The 23006-nt window shown below is 43.6% G+C and overlaps 1 protein-coding gene across 3 annotated transcripts in view; it reads right to left on the bottom strand.

The window, feature by feature from the left end:
- The window catches only part of MSRA (methionine sulfoxide reductase A), a 237225-nt gene that overhangs the window by 128536 nt on the left and 85683 nt on the right, over positions 1–23006 (bottom strand). For all 3 annotated transcript variants that reach the window (XM_032103940.1, XM_032103938.1, XM_032103939.1), the window contains exon 2: positions 20377–20445. In XM_032103940.1, the coding sequence (XP_031959831.1) occupies positions 20377–20419 (43 nt within the window). In that variant the 5' untranslated portion in view covers positions 20420–20445. The remainder of the gene's footprint in view (positions 1–20376; positions 20446–23006) is intronic.

Below are 23006 nucleotides of genomic sequence, written 5' to 3'. Positions count from 1 at the left end.
GTGAATGAGCAGCCGAAGATTAAGGATACAACCCAAACTCAGGTTTGAGTTCAGATACAGGCCCAACTTCTAATACAAAGTAGAAATGCTCATTCTTAGTGTTTTACTTCAAGGATTTTAATGCTCAATAAATCCATAATGGTGCTGTTGAAATCCCTGATCATCAGGGCAGTGGTCACTGACCTGATCAATAACTATTATTTGGGATTCTCTCATTGATAATCCTCTCTGACCTCTCTTTCCAGGACAGTGGTGGAGTCCCCATCCGTGGAGGGATTTAAAATCCCTGAGGATGTGGCACTTGGGGACATGGGTCAGTGGTGGCCTTGGCAGTGCGGAGGGATGGCTGGACTTGATCTTGGAGGGCTTTTCCAAAATAAACTATTCAGTGACTCTGTAGATTTGACCAGTGACCTGTGAACCCATCATGGATTCTTCCATTTTTCCCTCTTTCAGCTGATGCCTGAGCTCACTGTGCCGCCCTTTCCCAGAGAGAGAGGGATTTTATTCTCCTGGAGAACTGCTCTCATCATTTCTCAAGTGCGCTGCCACCTCACACAAACAATAAATCCTCTCATCCCCGAGAACAGATGAAATTGAAATCTTTGTCATAATAAAACAACCTGCTGGTAAAGAGACATCATTTACAACAATCCAGCACTAAATTGCTTTCCCCAGCATTAATCCATTCAGCTGATGTTTGGTATTCTGCTAAAGTGGTGCCACGTTCAACAGAGAAATTGTCATAAGGAGAGAAATATTAACAATAAAATCCCACATAATATTCCAGAATTAGACACGTGAGCTCATGGAGTGCCTGTTTTCCAGAGCACTGGCTGCCTCAAGCCATGGTTAACGTGGACAATTACTACCAAAACAGGGAAATAATTTCAGTTCAAGATTTCACATGGTCTTGAAGTACAAAAAAAAAAAGTTTACTTCCCTTAATTATTACTACTTCAGTAAGGAAATGGAAGAAATAAATAATTTAAATAATAAATTTAAATAAATAAAAACTCAGAGGGGGAAACAAAATAGTGAAAAAAAAGGAGGAAAAGAACCATAAAAGCAAAATAAGCCACCCATATTATAATTTAAAACTGGAAAACATGAATGTGATTTTAAACTATTCATGAAGTGATTTGCATAATCCCCAGTACTGGGGAAGTGAGTGCAGCTTTGGAGTTACAGAGGGAGCTTCTGGAGGCATTCCTAAGAGGAAATAAAAAAGGAAATACAGGGAAGGAAACACATTCACATTCCCAGAAAAAAGTCTTATTTGAGCATAATGGGTATTGCAGAGTGTTTAAGCACTGAAGATATTTGTCACTTTTTAATTGCTAATTTGCAAAACAAAAACTATTCTTTTAGTGATGGGTTTTGACTGGCTCTTATTTGGAATTTCAAAAGGTATTTTCAGATTTTTTTTTTCTGGCTTTGAAATTCGAACCCAAACAGATTCAAACAGGAATCTTGAAATGTTCAAGCATCCCTATGAAAAATATTAATCAAACACTTGGGGAATAAATTATAGAATCTATATTCCTTTCCAGTATCCACATCCATTTTCTCCAGCTATTCTCTTTATGGATCCATACTCCTATAGATCCTCTGAACAAGGCTTTTTGTCACCAAGGGCCCTGTGTTTCCATAGGCAACCCAGTAATTTGCATATTCCTAATAAAGAGCATAAGCTGAAATATTCTTCTAAAATATTGAAAGCAAAGTGCTACTTTGATAAGAGAGATAAGCACCATGGCTCCAGAGCAGAGGGGCTCCAGCCCTCAGAGTAGCTCCATGGCTTCCTCTGGACTCACTCCAGCATCTCCACATCCCTCTGCTGTTGGGGAACCCAGAGCTCCAGGTGGGTCTCATCAGAGCATCCCATTTGCATATTTTAAGGTAGGAGAAACCAGTCCCTACCCCAGACACAGAGAGTACAAAACCCTGAGAGTCTCTGAATTTGAAGTTGAATCCAGTCTCCCAAAATACAGTGATTTGTATCTGAAAGCTGCCTCTTTCTCCTCCACATCCATAAAAAATGACCAACCTGACAAGCTCAGTAGGACTCAGTGTTGCAGACAGGAATCCCAGGAAATATTGCTGATTCCAAAGTTATATATCCTCATATTAACATTCACAGCTTGTAACATTGTTAATTCCTTTTTTTTTGTGTACTGTGTACAGAAGCTATCACAAAGCGCCAAAAAACAGATTGGAAAACTTATTTGAAAATTATTCAACATTCCAGACGTTTTCCCCCAATCCCACAAGCAACTCCACAATCTCCAAAGGAAACCTTTCCTCACCTTTTTCTGATCCCTTCTCCAGTGCCTGCTCCTATCATATCTTTGAATGATCCTCAGTCTCCACAAAGATTCCCTGATGTAAATTCCTATTTATGATTCCATTATGCAAATGAGCACAAGCACTAAATTTGCATCAGAAGGGTATTCCTGATCCAAACTCCAGCCTCACAAGCTGCACCCATTCTGTGCTAATTAACATCCATTAACTCCAGAGCTCCATGGAAGCTTTGGGGATTCTCAGTCTCCCATTTATTCCATTTATTTAAAGAAACTCACAGCGGGTGCATTGTGTTCTGCACTGGCCAATTTTCATTTATTATAATGTACACATATACAAGATTTTCATTTGTGGAATAATTTTAATGTCTTTTGTCCTTTATTTTTGTGGAATATCCTTCTCTAATGGCATCAGGTGCAGACACACCTGACTCCCCACCAAACTTTCCCTCCTGCCAGCTTTATTTCCAAGCCTTCCCTCTCCCTGCCTTCCCAGCAGTCCAACAGGACATCCAGAAGACTCCCTTTTTTTGTCAGATTTTGAAGAATGAATGCATTATTTCCTTGGCATGCCAAGCCTCTCCTGGCCCGCCGCCTGCCATCCCTACACCCACACTCCAAGGCACTTTTCCATGCAGCAGATTAAGGAGCTGTTCCCATGCCAGCAATGCTTCGCTGCCGAAGATGAACTGCAAAGGACACAGATCCTGCTCCTCCTTCTGTTAGCAGGATTTCGGGATATATTCCACCAGCTGGGGGGTTGGGGGGGCGGGGGAAATGTCAGCTTTAAATATAATAAAATGTGCTGGGAGAACAAAGAGCAGAGTCCTGGAAACCTCTTCCCAACGCCCCGAGGAGAGGAAGGAATGGGACAGGATCTTTCCAGACAGAGGAGCCTCTCGTGCCAGGCTCTGCTCTGAATCCCTGGGAGCAGTGGCTGTGCCAGCTGCTCCGATGCCACAGGATCCAGCCACAGGCTGCTCCTATACATTGAGGCAGCAAAGGACAGCCAAGAGCACATCCCACCGGCTACCTCAGAGCTTCCTGCCCGAGCCAGCATCTCCGGGAGTTGGAGGCACAGCTGCCAGGATCCTGCTTCCCTTGGCCAGCACAGGACTTGGCCCAGATTTTGAATACGATTGATTTTGTTCCCTCTATAAAATCTGGAGAAGGAAATGCTCAGCTGCTTTGAACTGAAATGAGTTGTTTTTTTTTTTTTTTTTGTTCCCTCCCCACCCCCCAGTTGGAAGGAATAAATTGAGCCTCGGCAAGTTCCATCCCTATAGAATAATGCTCATTCCATACATTTCAGCCAAATGCCAAGTGTGATTGGCATTTTCCTCCTTAAAAAACTGTGGAGAGCAGTTGGTACAGCTGATTGATTGAAGTCAGTCCAAGTACTGATATTTCTGAGCACGGAGCCAAAGGGATATTGATGCTCTGTGCTCTGAGATCGTGGAGACCATTAATTCTTAGAACTTCCCAGGATGAAGAGGGGACCTTGGCTTCACTGTGGAAGGTCAGGATGAGACCTTGGTGGGCACCATTGTGTTCCCTCCCCAAAAAAGATGGGCAAGTAAGTGGCAAGCAAGCTGTGATGGTAACCTGCAGATCTCTGTGGAGGACTTGTTGGGGAGAGTGCAGAGGAAGCCACAAAGATGGTCCAAGGGCTGGAGCCCCTCTGCTCTGGAGCCAGGCTGGGAGAGCTGGGGGTGTTCACCTGGAGAAGAGAAGGATCCAGAGAGAGCCCCTTCCAGAGCCTAAAGGGGCTCCAGGAGAGCTGGAGAGGGACTTGGGATAAGGCATAGAGGGACAGGACACAGGGAATGGCTTCCCACTGCCAGAGGGCAGGGATGGATGGGATGTTGGGAAAGAATCTTAGCTGTGAGGGTGGTGAGGCCCTGGCCCAGGGTGCCCAGAGAAGCTGTGGCTGCCCCTGGATCCCTGGAAGTGTCCAAGGCCAGCTTGGACAGGGCTTGGAGCAACCTGGGCTAGTGGAAGGTGTCCCTGCCCATGGTACAGGGTGGGACTGGATGAGTTCTAAGGTCCCTTCCCACCCAAACCATTCTGTGAGCCCATGATCTCCCTGTTTGGATAACCTGATAAAAATGTCCTGGGAACCCAGGAGAACATCCAGCATATAGAGTCTACACACAGTGGATATTCACCTGGCTGCAATAATTTTTCTTGTCTTTATGTAACTCTATAGCACCAGATTCCCAAAAGATTAACTTTTGTTCTCTACAGGCAAATACTCCAGTCAGTCCCCTCAGCTCCAGCGTGATTGTGAACACAAATCCAGGAGCAAACTGGATCTCAAATCCCTTGGGAAGTGAGCGGATACAGCATTGTTGAACACTTTGATACTGTCTGTGCACTTACACAACTCTTAATAAGGGCTTGAAAATCTAAAATGATCAAAGCCATGTCCTCAAGATAAAAATGCAGCATAAAACTACCCCAGAGCCTTTGTTCTGATTTTTTTCAAGTTCTTGTTGAGGATCTGGAAAGAATTCCAGAGTCAGATTGAAATGCACTCTCATCTTTTGCACAGCACTGCGACATGTAGGGTGCTTTGGCAGCCATCTGGATCCATACAGGATTAATGTTATCAATCAGGATTTAATATAAAATTGTACCATTGATACCCTCAGGCGTTTAACATCCAGCAGCTCCAGAACATCTGAGCAATCACAGAATATTTGAGATCACTGGGAAACAATCAGCTAAGAAATGGCTGGGAGGAATAGGGGAAAAAAGCGGTGAAACAGAGAACAAGTTGAGCTGAAAGAAATAAAACTGCTGATGACAGATGGCATTAAGAGGATGATCTTCCTCGATGAGCGTTGGCTCTAATGCTCCAACAGGGTTGATAAATATGTTGAACAGCTTGCCTGGGGCAAGTCAAACAAAGCCCTGGGCAAGAAATTTAAAATGCAGTTTGCCTAACAGAGCAACTAAAGAGGAATTTCTTGGCTCACCGTTTTGCCAAGATGTGTTCTGTTCACACTGCATGAATTCCCAGGGAAACTGTTGGGTTTGCTTCTTTTTTTTTCCATAGGAGAAGCAGAAGCCTCATGTTCATTCAAATTAACAAATGCCCAGGAAATTGGTTCCTGCCTGTGGCTGCTGACGTTGGACGCGGGCGTGGGCACGTGTTTGTGTACGGATGGATGTTTGGATAAAAGCTGCACAACAGATTATTGCAAAAGGAAAAGCAGATTATCATCAGAGGGAAGGAATATTTTACTGTCAAGAGAAAAACTGCCATGTTTTCAGCACAGGAAATGTGTCAGAAGGATGACTTTGGAAAAAAACCCTCGAAGACAACAGCACTCAAACTGGGAAAAGCAATGGGGAGATACAGAAAACGACTGCAAAATGTGTTTATCAAACCCATCCTAAAGCATGTTACAAGTTATAAATAATACAAACTCAACAGGATTCAAACAAAGCTGAAGCCAATATCCAGAATGTTAATAAGGCACAAAGCACAGTCGCTCTGAACTTCCCAGGCAGAACACAACAGGTTTCGCATATTCCTGTTTCAATGCAATTTTGAGCTTAACCAGCAGAGAGCAGGGACAGACCCAAGTCAGTGAATCCCAACACTTCCCACACAGGCTGGCCTTATTCACTGCCTCCATATCCTTTCCCACCCAAAAAGCAGGAATATTTAAACCATTTTTGTCCTGAAGATCAACAGAGCTGCTGTCTGGTGACTCCATAATAAAATTCCATCATTAAAATTCTCTGTTGGAAAACTTGCCTCTAATTCCCAGAAACTGGAAGATACAGCCCAGCCAAAAAATCACTTCTGGTGACCTGAAAGGTTCTCATCACACATATGGAAAAACAGCAGACGCCAAACTTCGTGACCTTGGAGAGCTCACCCTGTGCCCTTGACACGTCCCCACACCTGGCAGAGCCAGGAGGACAACGGTGCACCTCAACTTCCACCCATGAGCTCCCCCTGAACCCTCCAGATGTTCACTTTGGATCTGAATAATCAGGATCTCAATAATCCACTTCTCAGGAAGAGAAGCAGAACTTGTGAGAGTGAAGAGAGCCAAGAACCTCTGCAGCTCTTCCTTCTCTTTTTCCATAGTCTTGGGATACAGACTTTGTTTCTAAACAAGCCTCACTTAAATTATAATATATGAAATATTACTTTAAATACTCCACAACTGAGGTATGAGTGGTCCCAAAGCAAAACAAAGAATCCATTCTGGAAAAATACCAAAGGATCCTGACTAAAAGGTCTTTGTTAAAAATCTCCTTTTCACGCCTTGCCTGGGACTTTCAAAGGTTGGACTTGATGATCTGAGAGGTCTTTTCCACCCTTAATGGTTCTCTGATTTTGTGTCTATTGAGTAAGAGAAACACCACTTGATAAAACTCTGTATTTTCTAATTTTTTCCTTTCCATGTTTTGCTTTGTTTGTATTCTTCAGTAAAACTTGGGATGAGTCAAGGGAATGGCCACAGCCCCAAGGCTGCCAGAGCTCCAGGAGTGTTTGGACAATGCTCTCAGGGGTGCACAGGGTGAGGTTGTTGGGGTGTCTGTGCAGGGCCAGGAGTTGGATCGATGATCCTGGTGGGTCCCTTCCAGCTCAGGACATTCTGTGATTCTCTGAAGATCAGGCATGAGACAATAGGAATCAAAAATGTCTAACAATAAATAGAGAATTCATCCAAAAAACAGTTCAGTGTCTTACTCCTGAAGATTTCCATCCTGAAAAATGTATTTGGTCTCTGATTATGGAGACATCACAGAATCCCAGAATGGTTTGGGCTGGAAGGGACCTTAAAGCTGATTTCATTCCACCCCCCTTCCACTAGACCAGGTTGAGGTCCAGTCTAGTCCATAGATTAGATCGAGTTTCATTCATGAAAATGAACTAAAACCTGTCTACTTGGCTTTGTGTAAATAATCAATCCAGTTATATTCAGACAGGTGGAGCGCTGGGAAAAACAAGACGAGCGGGAGGCTTTGGGAGTTCAAGACTGAACTTAGACTGTCAGATTTTCTCTCTGAAGCTGACTTCCATCATTAGTGGTGTTGCTATTTTCAAACCCACAGCACATTAAACCTTTGCCACAGACGTGAATTCCACTGTGCTGGGTTCTGGGTACAAATACAGAACAAAAGAGCAACATCCCCAAAACTTGCTTTTTTCTATTTACAGGGTCATTCATACTCCTACATTCCATAAACATCAAAGAGAACTGTCCCAAACTGTAAATTTCAGGAAGGGGAAACCAACAAACACCTGTTTCCTTTCATGTTTGGGGATTTGAGAATGCAGCTGATTGAATGCTCATGGCTGGGATCAACAGGCAGCATTTTCCATGAACAACTGACTGACATCCAAAGCAATATTGCACCACAAATGGATCTGACCTGCAGGGAAAAAGGACTATTCACAAAGCAGGAACAATCGGTCCTTAAGTGCAAAATGTTGGGATTAAAATTGCATTTTGTCTCATTTTGTCTAATCTCATCTAATCTTGTGCAATAAAATTTATTGTCTAATCCATTAAAGAGTCATCTTGGGGAGTCCTGTAGGCACCTGATGTTTCTTGGCCACAAATATAATGCCTGAATTGTCCCAAGGAAAAAGAAAAAAAAGTCAAATTTTATGGTCAAAAATCTGATTGCTTGAACTATTTGTTTACTCCTTCTAATTTCTCTTACCAAATAAATTATTTGACCAATGAACATGGGATGAATAAAAGCATCAAAAGTTCTTAGCACAGCCCTGAATTGTCAAAAAAAAGGAATCAAAACTTATCATAGAATGGTTTGGGTGGGAAGGGACCTTAAAGCTCATCCCATTCCACCCCCTGCCATGGCCAGGGACACCTCCCACTAGCCCTGGTTGCTCCAAGCCCTGTCCAGCCTGGCCTTGGACACTTCCAGGGATCCAGGGGCAGTCACAGCTGCTCAGGGCAACCTGTGCCAGGGCCTCCCCACCCTCACAGGGAAGGATTCCTTCCCAATATCCCAGTTTAAACCTGTTCCCTGTCAGTTTGCAGTCATTCCCCCTTGTCCTGAACTCCAGGCCTTATTCCAAAGTCCCTCCCAACTCTCCTGCAGGTTCCTTTCAGGTACTGGGAGGGGAAAGTAGGTCACCCCAAAGCGTCTCTTTTCCAGGCTGAACAATCCCAATTCCCTCAGCCTTTCCCACAGCACAGCTGCTCCATCCCTCTGATCATCCTGGTGCCTCCTCTGGACTTGTTCCAGCAGCTCCAGGTCCTTCCTGTGCTGGGCCCCGGGGCTGGAGGCAGCTCTGCAGGCAGGGTCTCACCTGAGCGGGGCAGAGGGGCAGAATCCCCCTTTCCCCTGCTGCCCACTGAGGGTTTCTGGGCTGGGTCATGTCCAGCTCTCACCCTCCAGCACCCCCAAGTCCTTCTGCCAGGGCTGCTCCATCCCTTCATCCCCATCCTGGATTGATCCTGGGGGCTGCCCCAACAGAGGTGCAGCACCTTAATCTGAGTGAGCACAGCAGAAAGCCCAAGGATTTGGCCACTAAACAACAAATCATGCCTAAACCCGGCCACCGTCCTCTCTTCTTTAAAGAAGAGAGCAGTTTCTTAATCCATTATGTTTCCAAAATCTGTTAGGGATAAAAAGAACCTCTGCTACAATATGGTGAAGAGATGGAGATAGAGCTACACGGTCCTATCATCAAGCTGATTATTTGCTTCATTGCAAAGCATCACATCTTTAGTTCAGCCATTGATTTGAGGCTTTCAAATCATTTTGTGATCTTCCTTCACTCTGAGCATTCCAGTGCTTGGCAGAGATTCATTTTAGATCATCCCCGGTCATTTGCCATGCTTTAGTGCTCCACTACTCAAGTAGAACTTGATGTACACAGAAAATAAGAGATGTCATCAGGGCTGTGTAATCCGTTTCATACAAATCCATCTCTGCAATAACACCCAAGCCTTACCCTTGTCTTGTGAAAATCTCTCTAATCTCCCAAGCCACCTTGGGGAGCTTGAGATAGAAGCAAAACAAAATATATTCTACTCTTATAAAAGCAAAGAGACTCATTTTGTTACCAGCAAAATAGGAATCACTTCTAGGGCCTTGCTGCAGAAAATAATAACTTGCTTACAAGGTTTGTTTACTGCAATGAATAAAAAATTTGCCTTATCTTTCCTTTTTTTCTGATGACTATTGCTGAGTTAAATGAACTGCCATAGCCACATTCAGCAAAAGTAATCTCATATTCCTTATTATTATATTTGTAGCCTTAGACTTCAGACAACAATAGAAAGCTGTAGGCACCCTGACAATTATTTAAACCTACAATCTATAATTGCTCAGGAGCAAAAAAATAATTGCAGTCAAATAGCAAGCAATTCAACAAGTAGCCCTTCCGTCCTCCTTTCCCCTCCTTACCCTTTTCCAAACCAATAAATGCCTTCCAAATGCACCTAGATCATTCAAATGGATCTATTTTGAACCATAGCTGTCCTTAATGGAAATATGGAAGTTCCAAGAGTTATTTTCTCATCTGTTGCGAGCCAATGAAATAATGGTGAGTTCTCACTTGAGAAAGAGAATAACTCTTCCTACCCATCTCCAAAAAAAAAAAAAAGATAATTACTCAAAAAATACCAGAGTAGATTGTTAGAGAAAAACTAATTTATATCCAGAGGGGCAGACAGAGGCCAAATATTAATGTGGTTAGTCATTTACCCACCGTGCAGCACACTCATTCCCAAAAAGCATGGATTGGCAGTGTTGGAAATGAAGGAACTATAAAAAATGCTGCGGCAAAGTGGCACCAACAACTCTGCAAAGGAATTGCCATCACTCACAGCAAAGTCCATGACCTGCAGCTCTCCAGATCCAGGGTTTCCTTAGACATCCCAAAAAGCATCTGGTGCCCTCTGGCTGCGGTTGGCAGGAGACTGAGCTGAAGGGCTGCGGTAGCACAGTCCTGCTGCAACAAACAGCCCCTCTAACCCCGAGCTGGATTTTGGGGAGCCTCTGCCACTGATCCTTGTGGGAATTTGTTTAGGACAACTGTAGCTATCCAGCCAGGCTGGGGTAACTGCACAGGCATGGAGACAGAGCTGTGGTGCCCCAGGGTGGGAGCAGTGAGAGGTCATTCCATGCTCTGCATTCAGCCCACCTGATCCCAAGCACATCTCCCACATCCATGCCAAGCCACAGACACACCCAGAATCAGTTGTCTCATTTACAGCATCACTGTGCCATCAGTCACTTTGTGTCCTTTGGACATACGACTTCAAAGCAGGTCAGGGGCAATTACTGGAATGTTTATCAAGTTTGCTAAACTTGTCCAGCAGAAAAAGATTCACAAACATCTTTAAATCATTATTTCTCATGACTAATCATGGAAGAAGAGGATGGGCTGGGTTGGAAGGGACATTAAAGCTCAACCAGTGCCACCCCCTGCCACGGGCAGGGACACCTCCCACTAGCCCAGGGTGCTCCAAGCCCCATCCAACCTGGCCTTGGACACTTCCAGGGATCCAGGGGCAGCCACAGCTTCTCTGGGCAACCTGGGCCAGGGCCTCTCCACCCTCACAGCCAACAATTCCTTCCCAATATCCCATCCATCCCTGCCCTCTGGCAGTGGGAAGCCATTCCCTGTGTCCTGTCCCTCCATCCCTTGTCCCAAGTCCCTCTCCAGCTCTCCTTTAGGCCCTGGAAGGGGCTCTGAGATCTCCCTGGATCCTTCTCTTCTCCAGGGTCTCCAAGTTATCCAGGATACCCCAGATGAATTACTCCCAGACTGACACCCAGGTCTCCAGCAAACTACACAATGGTGTGAAGAGGGACCATGTGAGTGGCCAAAAATCCTTCTACATCTAAAAAACACACCCAGATCTTTAATGCAGTAAAATCATCTCGGGTTTATTGACCTCTAGAAAACAAAGCAAATTAAAATCTCTTTATCTACCCCAGGGATAAACCCCACCCCACTGGGTGAGTCTGTGTCACCACTCTAACATTTAAACCCTTACATTTGTCCTCTCTTAGCATGTCAGGAACATTCCACAGAGTTACCCCAGTGACTCCCACCCTGCTGTGCAAGTGGATATTGGAGTCAGGGATTGTCTGGAGCCTTGGGATATCCTGGTGTAAATTCAGAGACTGACGGTGCACGAGGCACAGACACAGTGACAACAACATTCCTTACCACACTTTCCATCCCAGAAAAGTCAAAAAAAGCTGGATGACCATTAGACAAACGAGGTTCCATGTCACCCCTTTGGATACCAGGAGGACACCCTGCCCTCTCTCTATCCCCCCTGTCTGTAGATGCTGTCCCTAATTCCAGACACATTCCAGCATTCCACTCCAGCTCCATCCCCTCGACTCCAGCACGTGTCTGCTTCTGCATAATTCATTAGATGACTCTCAATAATTTTCAGTCAAGGTTCAAGCAGGAATGTGTCACACCAGGATTAGATTATTTATGAGCATAATGTTGGATTTAAGCCAATGACACACCAATAAATTTTATCTCCAAGCCTGACATACCTCATGCTGTTTTCCCTGGCTCACAAACAAATAACTACGGCTGTCTCAGAATTACTTGCATTCAACTTAAATCAAGATTTTTTTTTTTTTGTGATTAGTTCTTATCTTGCTTGAAAAACTGATCATGTTGTTTCTTTCTTCCAGAGGCTGAAGTGTGGTTTTGCCTTCATTTTTCAAGTGTGTCCTGCACAGAGAGAAAAGTCAGGTATTCCAGAATAAAAATCTGGAATAAGGTGCTGTTTGAGCCTCTTAACAGATGGAGTTTTCCCTCTTTTCTAAAGACAAAAGATTTGTGTAACCCAGGAAAAGCAGAGCCTGTACCAGCCAGCATTAATTGCCATCAAAAATAATCTAATAAGGGCATTACCCGAGATAAAAGTCTAGATAATGTACCATTAATATACAAATACACATTATATATAAATATTTATTAATATAAATATTGTTACATAAAGATGTACATGAGGGATTCTCTGAGCAATTCTAGGAGCAATTCTTTCCATCCAACCTCATGCAAACTCGAACAACTGCACTTAAATCTCCACTATTTGTGTTCACGTGTGACAAAAGGTGTCCGAGCTCCCATGACAGTCACTGGACATCCAGTTCCAATGGAATGAGATGACCTTTAAGGTCCCTTCCAACCCAAACCTTTCTGGAATTCTTTGATTCTATTCCAGTTGAGCCCTCCAAGTTTCAGGAGTATTTCTGAGCCAGTGTTTTAAAAGTTGGTGAAGATTTCTTGTACCTTTGATCTGAAGCAAAGTTACCTACTGATGTATTTTTTCAATAACTTCATCAGGTGAGAAAAACTCCTGAAAATCAGGAAAATCCCTCTAAATCTCCCCAACTAAATAACCCAGTAGTAAGTAATCTGCATTTTATAATATAGGGCCCTCTTTGCCCAGTCTCACACCCCCAGATCTGAAATTTCCAGGCTGTGCCGGCAGCCTTGTGAAGATAAATCCATTAGGATCTGCTGAGAACACTTTGTGGATGTCACAGTATATCTAAAATTATCAAAACAGCACCATTTTCCCCCTCCAAAAACCCTCTTACATATCTTTTTTGTGGCTGAACAGAATAAATCATCAGCACTCCATGTGTTTTATTCCATGTCACCACTCTCTGTGCTTTATTAGCAGGAATCCAAGGATAAATCCGATGGTAAATGTGCCCATCCCAGCACATAAACAAACACACACACAAATATATCTCCTGCAAAGCAGCATCAATCTGATCAGGGCGGCCCCCAGTCATTAATAGGATAATTTACTTCTATTTCCAGCTTAAACCAACTCAGAATGATGCCAAGCATATGTTCCTCCTGCTCACTGATATATTCCTATTTATCACTGGCAAGGAATTAGTTCTCTGCAAGGCTTTTGCAATTGCTCAAGGTGCTTGTGTTGCCTTTTTTGCATGGGAAATAAAACAATAAATTAATAAAATAAAATAATAAAAAGGCATAAATTAATAAAATGTTACTAAATTTAAAAAATGAATATATGGATAATAAATAGAAAAATAATGCTCTTCTTGAAGACAATTCCTGCTGTTGGAGATCACCGAGTCCTATCCCAGAAGTCATGAAAATTAACTGTGTCTCTTCTAACTCCTTTCTGTGGCAATACCCCCAAAACATAATTAAAAGGTTGTTTTAAGGTGAATGATGCTGATTAAAAAGCTGCAGTCTGACTTTTAAAAAACCCCAGATCTTCCCTAGTGTGCAATAGCCACTCTAAGCAGAAATCCACACAAAGCTGAATTCTTCATTACCTCAAGAAACCTAAATTAACATAAAAACCTCCCTGATGGAGAAGCACAGAGATTGTGTTTGAAGGCCACATTACTTTTGTTTTCCGAAGGAAAAAGAGATGTGGCTCCTTTGAAAGCAAAGGATGTTCAGAAGGGTTGTGCTCATCAAGGACAGCTTTCACTTTGTGTTAGGAATATTTTATTGTCCCTTATTAGTGTTTATAAATGTCAGGAAATGTCCTTGGTGAGGACCAAGCAGAAATGTAGCATTTTGTTTTTATCAGGGTCTCCCTGCCCAGTGCTCTGCCCATTTACATTCCTGCAAAGCTAATGCACAATTCCATCAAATCACAGCAGCAGCACTTAAAGCACAATGCCCAGGATATTCCACAGGATGAGAGAAATTGAGTATTGAGATTTTTATTTGAAAAGGTCCCAGAGTTACGGTTATTTCTGTGTTTATCACCTTATTTTTTATCAGGCTTAGGGGAAAATGTTCAGTTCGGGGCTTTTCTGCTTAGACTTTAAAACCTAAACAGAGAACATTCCCTGGTAGTGGCTTCAAAAAAACCCTGGAGGTCCGACCACCAAACCAGAGCATCTCACTTCAGGCAAGGTCGTGAAGAAGATGACCAGAGGAGAAGGATTTTGGGATGGTGGTGAAGGAAAAGCTGGACATGCCCCAGCCACAAGCACTTGGAGCCCAGAAATCCCCCGTGCCCTGGGCTGATCCCCCGGTACGGGCAGCGGGGGAAAGAGGGATTCTGCCCCTCAGCTCCCCTCAGGTGAGACCCCACCTGCAGAGCTGCCTCCAGATCTGGGGTCCAACAGCAGAAGGACGTGGAACTGCTGGAAAGAGTCCAGAGGAGGCCATGGAGATGCTCCAAGGGCTGGAGCCCCTCTGCTCTGGAGCCAGGCTGGGAGAGCTGGGGGAGTTCACCTGGAAAAGAGAAGGATCCAGGGAGACCTCAGAGCCCCTTCCAGTGCCTAAAGGGGCTCCAGGAGAGCTGGAGAGGGACTTGGGACAAGGCATAGAGGGACAGGACACAGGGAATGGCTTCTCACTGCCAGAGGGCAGGGATGGATGGGATATTGGGAAGGAATTCCTGGCTGTGAGGGTGGGGAGGCCCTGGCCCAGGGTGCCCAGAGAAGCTGTGGCTGCCCCTGGATTCCTGGAAGTGTCCAAGGCCAGGCTGGACAGGGCTTGGAGCACCCTGGGATAGTGGGAGGTGTCCCTGTCCATGGCAGGGGGTGGCACTGGTTGAGCTTTAAGGTCCCTTCCCACCCATTCCATGATTCCATGTGTAGGCAGTGGCAGCAATAAGGATGAACCAGGACCACACAGCAGGGGTTGGGAACCGGGCTGAGTTTCAGTTCTCCGGAAGAAGCAACAAAAAGACAAAATCAGTGTCTGGAAGACAGGAGAAAGGAAAATGGGGACTAAGGGTAGATTTCTTTGATAAACACACTGCAAAGGTAAGAATGGGAACACAATTTAGTTTAGGGACAGAGCAGCCTCCCTTTAGGCCACTCCCTTTTGTTATGCCCTGACTTCCCAGGCTTTTCCTTTCATTCCAGAACTGCAGAAATGGGACAGCATTAATGCCTCAGGACTCTAAAAACCCAGCCGATTAGTACCCTTTCTTCTCTTCTCCAAGTGCTGAAAGAGAATTACCACGAGAGACATGAACCCCTTCTGGAGTGCATTCCCTCTGTCTCTCAGTTCTTCCACAACGTGATCCTAATACCATGTGACGATATTGCTGTGGATGCTTCTCCTCCATTTGGGTCAGAGCAAACACTCCTGTTTCAACATCATCAAGTCTTTCATTTTCTTCAGAGAGAGATAAAACATCTTCTGATGTGTACCATTGTTTTAAGTTCTCTTCTTTTTCTTTGAGAAAAATTACTTGTTCTATTTTTACTGTCTACAAAAAAAAGAAAAACCTGTTTCTCTTGGGAGCCAAACTTTGTTCCCTGTGATTTTCTTTTTCTGGTGAAAAATAGTCATTGAAAACTCAGCTGAACCAAAGGATTTCCTAACACTGGTTCTCCTCTGACACAGCCACCAGCAGCTGTTCCCGGGGGGAGGAAAAGAAACTCTGCATGGATTTATCTGTTCTTAAACACACCATCCCACTTCCAAGGGAAATTATCTTCCTTTAGTTGAGAAGTCACCCTGATCAGGCCTTTATCCACAGAAACAGAATGGTTTGGGTTGGAGGAGCATTAAAGCTCATCCCATTCCACCCCATGCCACGAGCAGGGGCACCTTCCACTATCCCAGGTTGTTCCAAGCCCTGTCCAGCCTTTATGGGAAGGAGTCGAAGCCACCAAGAGCAGAGTGTGTTGGAGGAGCTCAGTTTTCCAAGGGCCCCAGACCCACGTGCTGCCAAAGCAGCTGAAGAGGCCTCAGGAACAAGCTGAGAAACCTCGCTGGACAATCCTGATGTATTCTGGTTTAATTTTTAAACAACCTTCGGAAACAGTGGGTACATTCCCAGTCACAACAGGACACGATAACTCAGGCAAAACACAGTAATAACACAGCTCCATGGAATTACTGGAATGTGCTGCTGTCTAATAAGCGCAGAGCAGAAGGTGACCAGGCCTGGATCCGTCTGCCAGCTCTGAAGGGTCCATAATTAGATCTTATCAGTTCCTTAACATCCTATTTCTGTCTGCACTTTGTTTACATCAAGAAACCAATTATCCCACTACAAGCCAGTCTGTGTCAGGCAAATACAGCTCAGTGCACTCCTGTATTTTAAAAGTGTTATAATTACAAATCTGAACTACTTCCAGATTTCACTGGAGGTAAATAAGAGCTCTTCTATGCACACATCATGTGCATGATGCTTCCTCTTGGAGAAATCAGGTGACATAGAAATCTCAGGGAATATAGAGGTGCTCTGGGATAAACTGGGGTCTTGCACCAGCAGCAGCTGATTAGGAAAAGGAGCACTTAAAATTCAACCCTGATCAGAAACATTTCTGAGCATAATTTGCCTGCCCATGGCAGGGAGTTTGGAACAAGGTGATCTTTAAGGTCCCTTCCAGCCCAAACGATTCTATGATATTATGATAATGCAGCAGGGCATTTAAATGTGTTTAAAATATGCAAAGAGTTACAATGGTACTGAGGAAAGTATTAATTTCTTGAAGTTGTGAATGTTCTGTAGCTTTCAGGCATTTGGGGATTTTTTACCCCTGGTGAAAAAAGTTGAATTTAGACCCTAAACTGCCTCTTTTCAAAATATTATCAACCCCCCTTATATATGTTCAGATTTTGAGTTTTGGTTAAGTTTGGGGTCAAAATCAGTCTCTCACAACTAAATACTTTTGACAGAATATATCCATGACCATAAAACTTCCAAGAAAACTTCCTGGACAGGCTTTTATTGAACGGCTTCTACTTTACCATTCATAACACAAACAAACATGGAACATCAAGAGTTTCATTTGTTCCACAGAAACACAGAACCCCAGAATGGTTTGGGTTGGAAGGGACCTTGAATACCACCCAGTTCCAACCCCTGCCACTATCCCAGGTAGCTCCAAGCCCCAGAACGCCTCCAGGGATGGGGAGTCCATAACCTTTCTGGGCAGCAGCCATGGAATTTGGGAATAGACTTCCAAGGATTTTTGACACAGCATTTCATGTCTCCAGTGAGGCTGTGAGCCGTGCCTGTGCACCTCGTGTTGCCTTAGTGCTTTAATCTCAGCTGGGAGCTGGATTATGAGGTCACAGGATGGGGAGCATTAGAAGATTTCCATTAAAGAATCACCCTCACCCTTGAAATGTGGTTTTTTCCCTCATTGTAGAAACAAGGACACATTTCTTCATCCTAATGAGCAATAGATGCAGCTCCAGCAGCTGAGTGATGCTGCACAGACAACAGGAGAGTCTCAAGATCATTTAAATCATCCTTTGAAATCCATGAGGTTCTGCTGTAGATGGGAAAGCTGCAGGAACAATGCCCCAAGTACATTCACCCTGTCCCTTGATCCAAACAAGCAGCCACACCATCAAATAAATAATCCACCATTAGGAAGAGTGTCTTGAGGAGGTTTTGCAGGAGAGGGAGCTGTGGAATGAAATCCAGCTGTGTTTTGCAGCAGGTGGAAGGCTCAGTGTTTACAACCCTGCATGACATTTTATTCTGCTGTTTTATTGGTGCATCTAAAACAATCCAAGGAGGAGGAAAATTCACTGCAACTTGGCTGTCTCTACACAAGCAACTTCTGGGTTTTGCAGATCTTTTTAAGCAATCACAGGATGGGTCAGGTTGGAAGGGAGCACAGTGGGGTCATCTGGTCCAGCTTCCTGCTCCAGCAGGGGCATCCCAGAGCACAGGGCACAGGATTGTGTCCAGATGAGCCTGGAATAACCTCAGTGAGGGAGATGGGAATAAACCCAGTGAGGGAGACTCCACTGGGCAGTAAGAGGGATCTCTTCTAAGTAACTACTGCTCTTCCAGAGTTGTCCCTGTGAATCCAATTAAAGGATTAAAGGATCTTTCTGGAAGAGGGGTGTGAAAATCCTGTCTTGGTGAGGTGGAGTCAGAAATTCGACTGGCTCAGGCTCTCCCCTGACCTTACAGAGACCCAAAATACAAAGAACTTGCTGTTAACAGGAAGACACACGGATAGACTGAGTAATAATCCCAGGAGAGGAATTCCTAACTGATAGTTTTCTTGTTCACGTGCTTCTTTTAGAATCAGAGAGTCCCAGAATGGTTTAGTTTGGAAGGGGCCTTAAAGCTCATCCGGTTCCATGGGCAGGGAAACCTCCCACTATCCTAGGTTGCTCCAAGCCCCATCCAACCTGGCCTTTTATTCCCATTCACACGGGTTGGAGGGAGGAAAAGTGATCTGCACCTCCCTTTTCCCATCCTACCCATCAGATTGGGATGCCAACACCAACAAATGCCAGGGATTATCATCAGAGCTGTGTTTGTGCACTATTCCAGTGCAGGTCTAATAGCAAAAATCAGGATGTGTAGGCTTTCTGTTCCTTCACAGCACAGATGGCACCAGCCTGAGCTTTCACCACATAAGCCCAACAGTTGCAATCACAGCCTTGAGGAAAATCTAGGGCAATTTAAAAAGAATGGAAGTTCCCAGGCTTGATAGGAATGTTACAGAGTTCCTCAGGAATGCTTCTAAGTGCTCTGCTTAACAAGCTTTTGCAATTTTCCAATTAAATCCTCTTGCTTTCTATGAAGTTTTACAAATCGTGTACAACGAGCAGTGACAGAACCAACACCCATCACAAACACCAGAAATCTGATCTGATCATGACACAGGAAATACAAAAAAACCAAAAGAAGCTTCTTTTGTTCAAAAAATATTTAAACAGCATGGACTGCATCAGTATCAGACTGCACCAGAACCCTCTGACCCTGCCTGCTGTAAGAAATTCAGAGAAGAATCTACATCCATCTCAACCTTAGAGCTCAAAAGGTTAAAATCATTTTCCACTTGCTCCAAAAGAAAATTATAAAACAATCACTCATTCCACCAGTCCAAGAATTTGTTTATGTTCCCAAAATCCACAGAGAAGGAGATACTGACAGAAAAGCAACACTGGATTGGAAGAACTCTGAAGAGAAGTTGAATAAATCATGTTGGAAACTGAAGGGTGGCACCCACAAACCATTTCTTCTCTTCTGCCATCAAACTATACCAACATTAATTCCACAGGAAAGCTGACACTCGCCAAGATTTTTTGCAATCATCAGTTGAAAAGATCATTTCTGGAGTATTAAATTAATGTGTATCAAGGAGTGATTTAATATTTACTTCAGCATCACAGATAGAGAAACATTTAATAGAACATAATACATTTCCTAAGGCACTTTGGACAATCTTGTTCATGTTAGTAGAGAAATACACCCTTTGTAAACAACTCAGTTATATCAAAACAGCACTAGGAAATTTTTCATTCTCTGTAGCAATAAATTTTAATAATAATTGTCATAGAAATCCACTTTTTTTCTTCTGAAGTAAATCCCAAAGGCTTGCCTTAAGAACTAACATCAGCACATCCTGAAATAAGAGCTCTGACAATTCCCAGTTTTGGGTAAAGTCCAGATCTTGGCTGGAAAAGGGTGATTTTGATCTATTTTAGGATGTTTATTACTTCCATAAATTAATTTCTCTGGAGAAACAACTTTTCAAGTCTTCAAAAAGGGCTCAAAGAGTGACATTTTCATAGAAAAGAGACAGATACAGTGAAATTAAACTTCTCTTTTCCAGCTGGCCACTTTTCCAGCTCTGATGGCTCCCGACAGGAATTCCACAGGACTATTGACAAGGTCGAGTACAAACCAGCAGGTTTGGTTCGGGGCATGTAAATGATAACAACTCTCCAAGTCCAATAGATCCCAAACAGTTGGAGTTCCTGGCATGGCTTAAAGTGTGGAGAATAATGGACCATCTTCAGAATTTTGTTTCAACTAATGAATGATCTTAGAGGAATTATCATACATAAAAAGCTATTATTTTGGAACTTTCAGGGAACAAAATACAGGATTTACATTTTCTGTTTGTGTAACTAAGAAAAAAAACATTTTTAGTGTATTTCTTTATATGGAAATTACATATAAAGGGCATCTCCCAAAACGCCCAGTGGCTTTAGCTGGTGGCAGTGATTGAAAAATGGCAGGAGCAGCCCAGATTCTGAAACTGGAAGGAAGGAGTCAGGCTGAAATTAAGAAATTTGGAATGCAGGAACACCACAGAGCTTTGAGCTTTTATTTTCAAACTGATGCCTTACCAAACAGAGCCATCTGTGTTCCCTCTGGGAAAGGTTCAACCATTCTGTTTCCATTGACATGATGTTTATCTAGAAGGAGGAAAAAAAAAAAAAAAAAAAAACAAGTTAAAATGTGATGGAGTATTTGCTTTGCATAAAATCAATTGTTTATTTCTCCCAGATCCATTGAAACCTGCACAATTCCCACAGGCAGGGACACCTTCCACTAGCCCTGGTTGCTCCAAGCCCCGTCCAGCCTGGCCTTAGACACTTCCAGGGATCCAGGGGCAGCCACAGCTTCTCTGGGCACCCTGGGCCAGGGCTTCCCCACCCTCACAGGCAAGAATTTCTTCCCAATATCCCACCTAACCCTGCCCTCTTGTAGTCCCAAATCTTTTCACTGCCATCCCTACATCCATTTTTTGCTATTAAGACACATTTTAAACAGTGGTGGCAAGAAACAAAACTGCCTGAATTCAAAATACAACTTTCTGTTCACAAAATATTTTCCGGGGAGAAAATGCAGATGTTTTCTCAGTGCATGCATTATTTGAATTCCTTTAGTCCTGGTGCTGGTGAGGAACAAACCAGGTCAGATAGGGAATGTGGGCTCACTTGTGAATTCTCTGAAGACAGTATTTCTCATTAGCAGGGAGGCACATTCCTAATCCCAGCTGGCAACCAACATTTACCAACAGTCAGTGAGAAGGGAAAATCAGGGTTATCTGCAAGTGGAGCAAGAGGTGCCACGAGTCAATCGGTGGCATTTAGGAAAATTGAATGTCCTGTGCCTCCAGAGAGGGGCTTTGGGAAGGAAATTGTTGGGAAGCTCCAGAGTGGGAGTAACATGACCAAGGTTTCAACCTCGTTAGCTGTAGCTGGTATTCCCAACATGATCTACAACCACAGGAGAGGAGTGAACAGGCAGAAAAATTATGGAACATCTTGTAAGATCAAATAAACTAACCCTGCCCTCGCCCTGATAGCTGCCTTCATTTACAGAGTGAGTGACATCCATGATGTATGAAGCAGTTATCATTTCAAATGGCCAGGCTTTCAATATATTAAAATTAAAATTAAACTTTCAGAGGTGAGATGGGCTTGAATGAAAGTAATATTTTCAGAGTTCTCAAGTTGTCTCCAAATGTCTTCACACTTTCGTTTTGAAGATCTCAGCCAGATAAAATGATTCATTTTCTTGTCATTCATACTTTGGCTCACTATTTTTTCCAGTATTTCCTGCACAGATGCACTAAATAGTAAAAAATAAACCACCCCCACCCTCCCACCCCCTCCACCCCCTCCACCCCCAAATTTAAAAGGACCTTAACAAAATACACATTCAACCTTAGGAAGAAAGTAACAACACCCAAATAACAACGTGTAAGTAACAACAACTCTCCCCAAGGAGAATCAAAGAATGTCCCAGTTTTGGGCTTTTTACTGAACAGTTTTCCATGTGAAAATATTTTAATTCTCACCTACAAATTGGATTGACTAACTCCAGAAAATCAGGAATACCTTGGCCCCATGGAATTAGAAATAAATAGGACTATCCCTGTAACTTGCCAACAGAAAGAATAAATTACTCTCCCAAGCTCATTGTCATTCCAGAGACAAGGGCTTGCAGTAAGTAGGATAAAACCTGGTCTTGCAGAGCCATGGAGACATTTCCAGTGAGCACTGGGCTGGCTGTGAGTTCATTTCCTGGGGCTGAAAACAGCACATTCCACCCAAATACTGTTAATCTACGGGGTCAATCCATCAATGGATGCGGAAAAGCTGAATTAGAAGGACATGGATCATCAAGTCCCAGACTGGTTTGCTTGGAAGGGACCTTAAAGTTCATCCAGTGCCACCCGCTGCCATGGGCAGGGACACCTTGAACTATCCAGGCCTGGAACACTTCCAGGGATGTCTCTGTATCATTTTTTTTAATCTCCTTGGTCTTCAGAGCTCCAAAGCTAAGCCATTTGTTAAGGAATAGATTCTCATTTTTGTTTTATTGACATTCAAGCTGACAGAATTTTCACGAACATAAATTCATGAACGACAACCTCTCAAAACTTCCAAATGCTGCTCCATCATCAACTGCCAAAACTCTCTAAATTTTCCAAACTAAGCCTGAGAGATTCCTGTGACACACTTTGCTTCCTGCTGAACAGAACCAGTAGGAGCTGAAAGCAACACAGATCCTGGAGGACTTGACATTCAACTTCAGCTTCAGGCAAAGTCTGCTTCAGACAGGTGCAGTGCCTGCCTTGTGCTCCTTAGATTCTCTGAATTTTAACAAGAAATAATCCTTCACAGATCCAAAATGCATGGAAAGATAATCAAAAGTTGCTAAACAGGTCCTCAATGTTTCTTAGGCAGTTTTTACTCAGTTTTTACACCTATCACTTGATAGTTTCTAACGTGGTCCTACAACAGCCCTTGGCTAAAGAGTCATTGATTTCAGGTACAGTTCTGTCCACACAAGGATTATCCCACAACCATGGAATGGTTTGGGAAGGAACCTTAAATACCATCTAACCATCTAAAAAATCCCACCCCCTGCCACAGGCAGGGACACCTCCCACTATCCCAGGCTGCTCCAAACCCCATCCAACCTGGCCTTGGACACTGCCAGGGATCCAGGGGCAGCCACAGCT

This window comes from Corvus moneduloides, chromosome 3 (genome assembly GCF_009650955.1).
Source record: "Corvus moneduloides isolate bCorMon1 chromosome 3, bCorMon1.pri, whole genome shotgun sequence".
Taxonomy (NCBI): Eukaryota; Metazoa; Chordata; class Aves; order Passeriformes; family Corvidae; genus Corvus; species Corvus moneduloides.
This window is presented reverse-complemented; position numbering and strand designations above follow the sequence as displayed.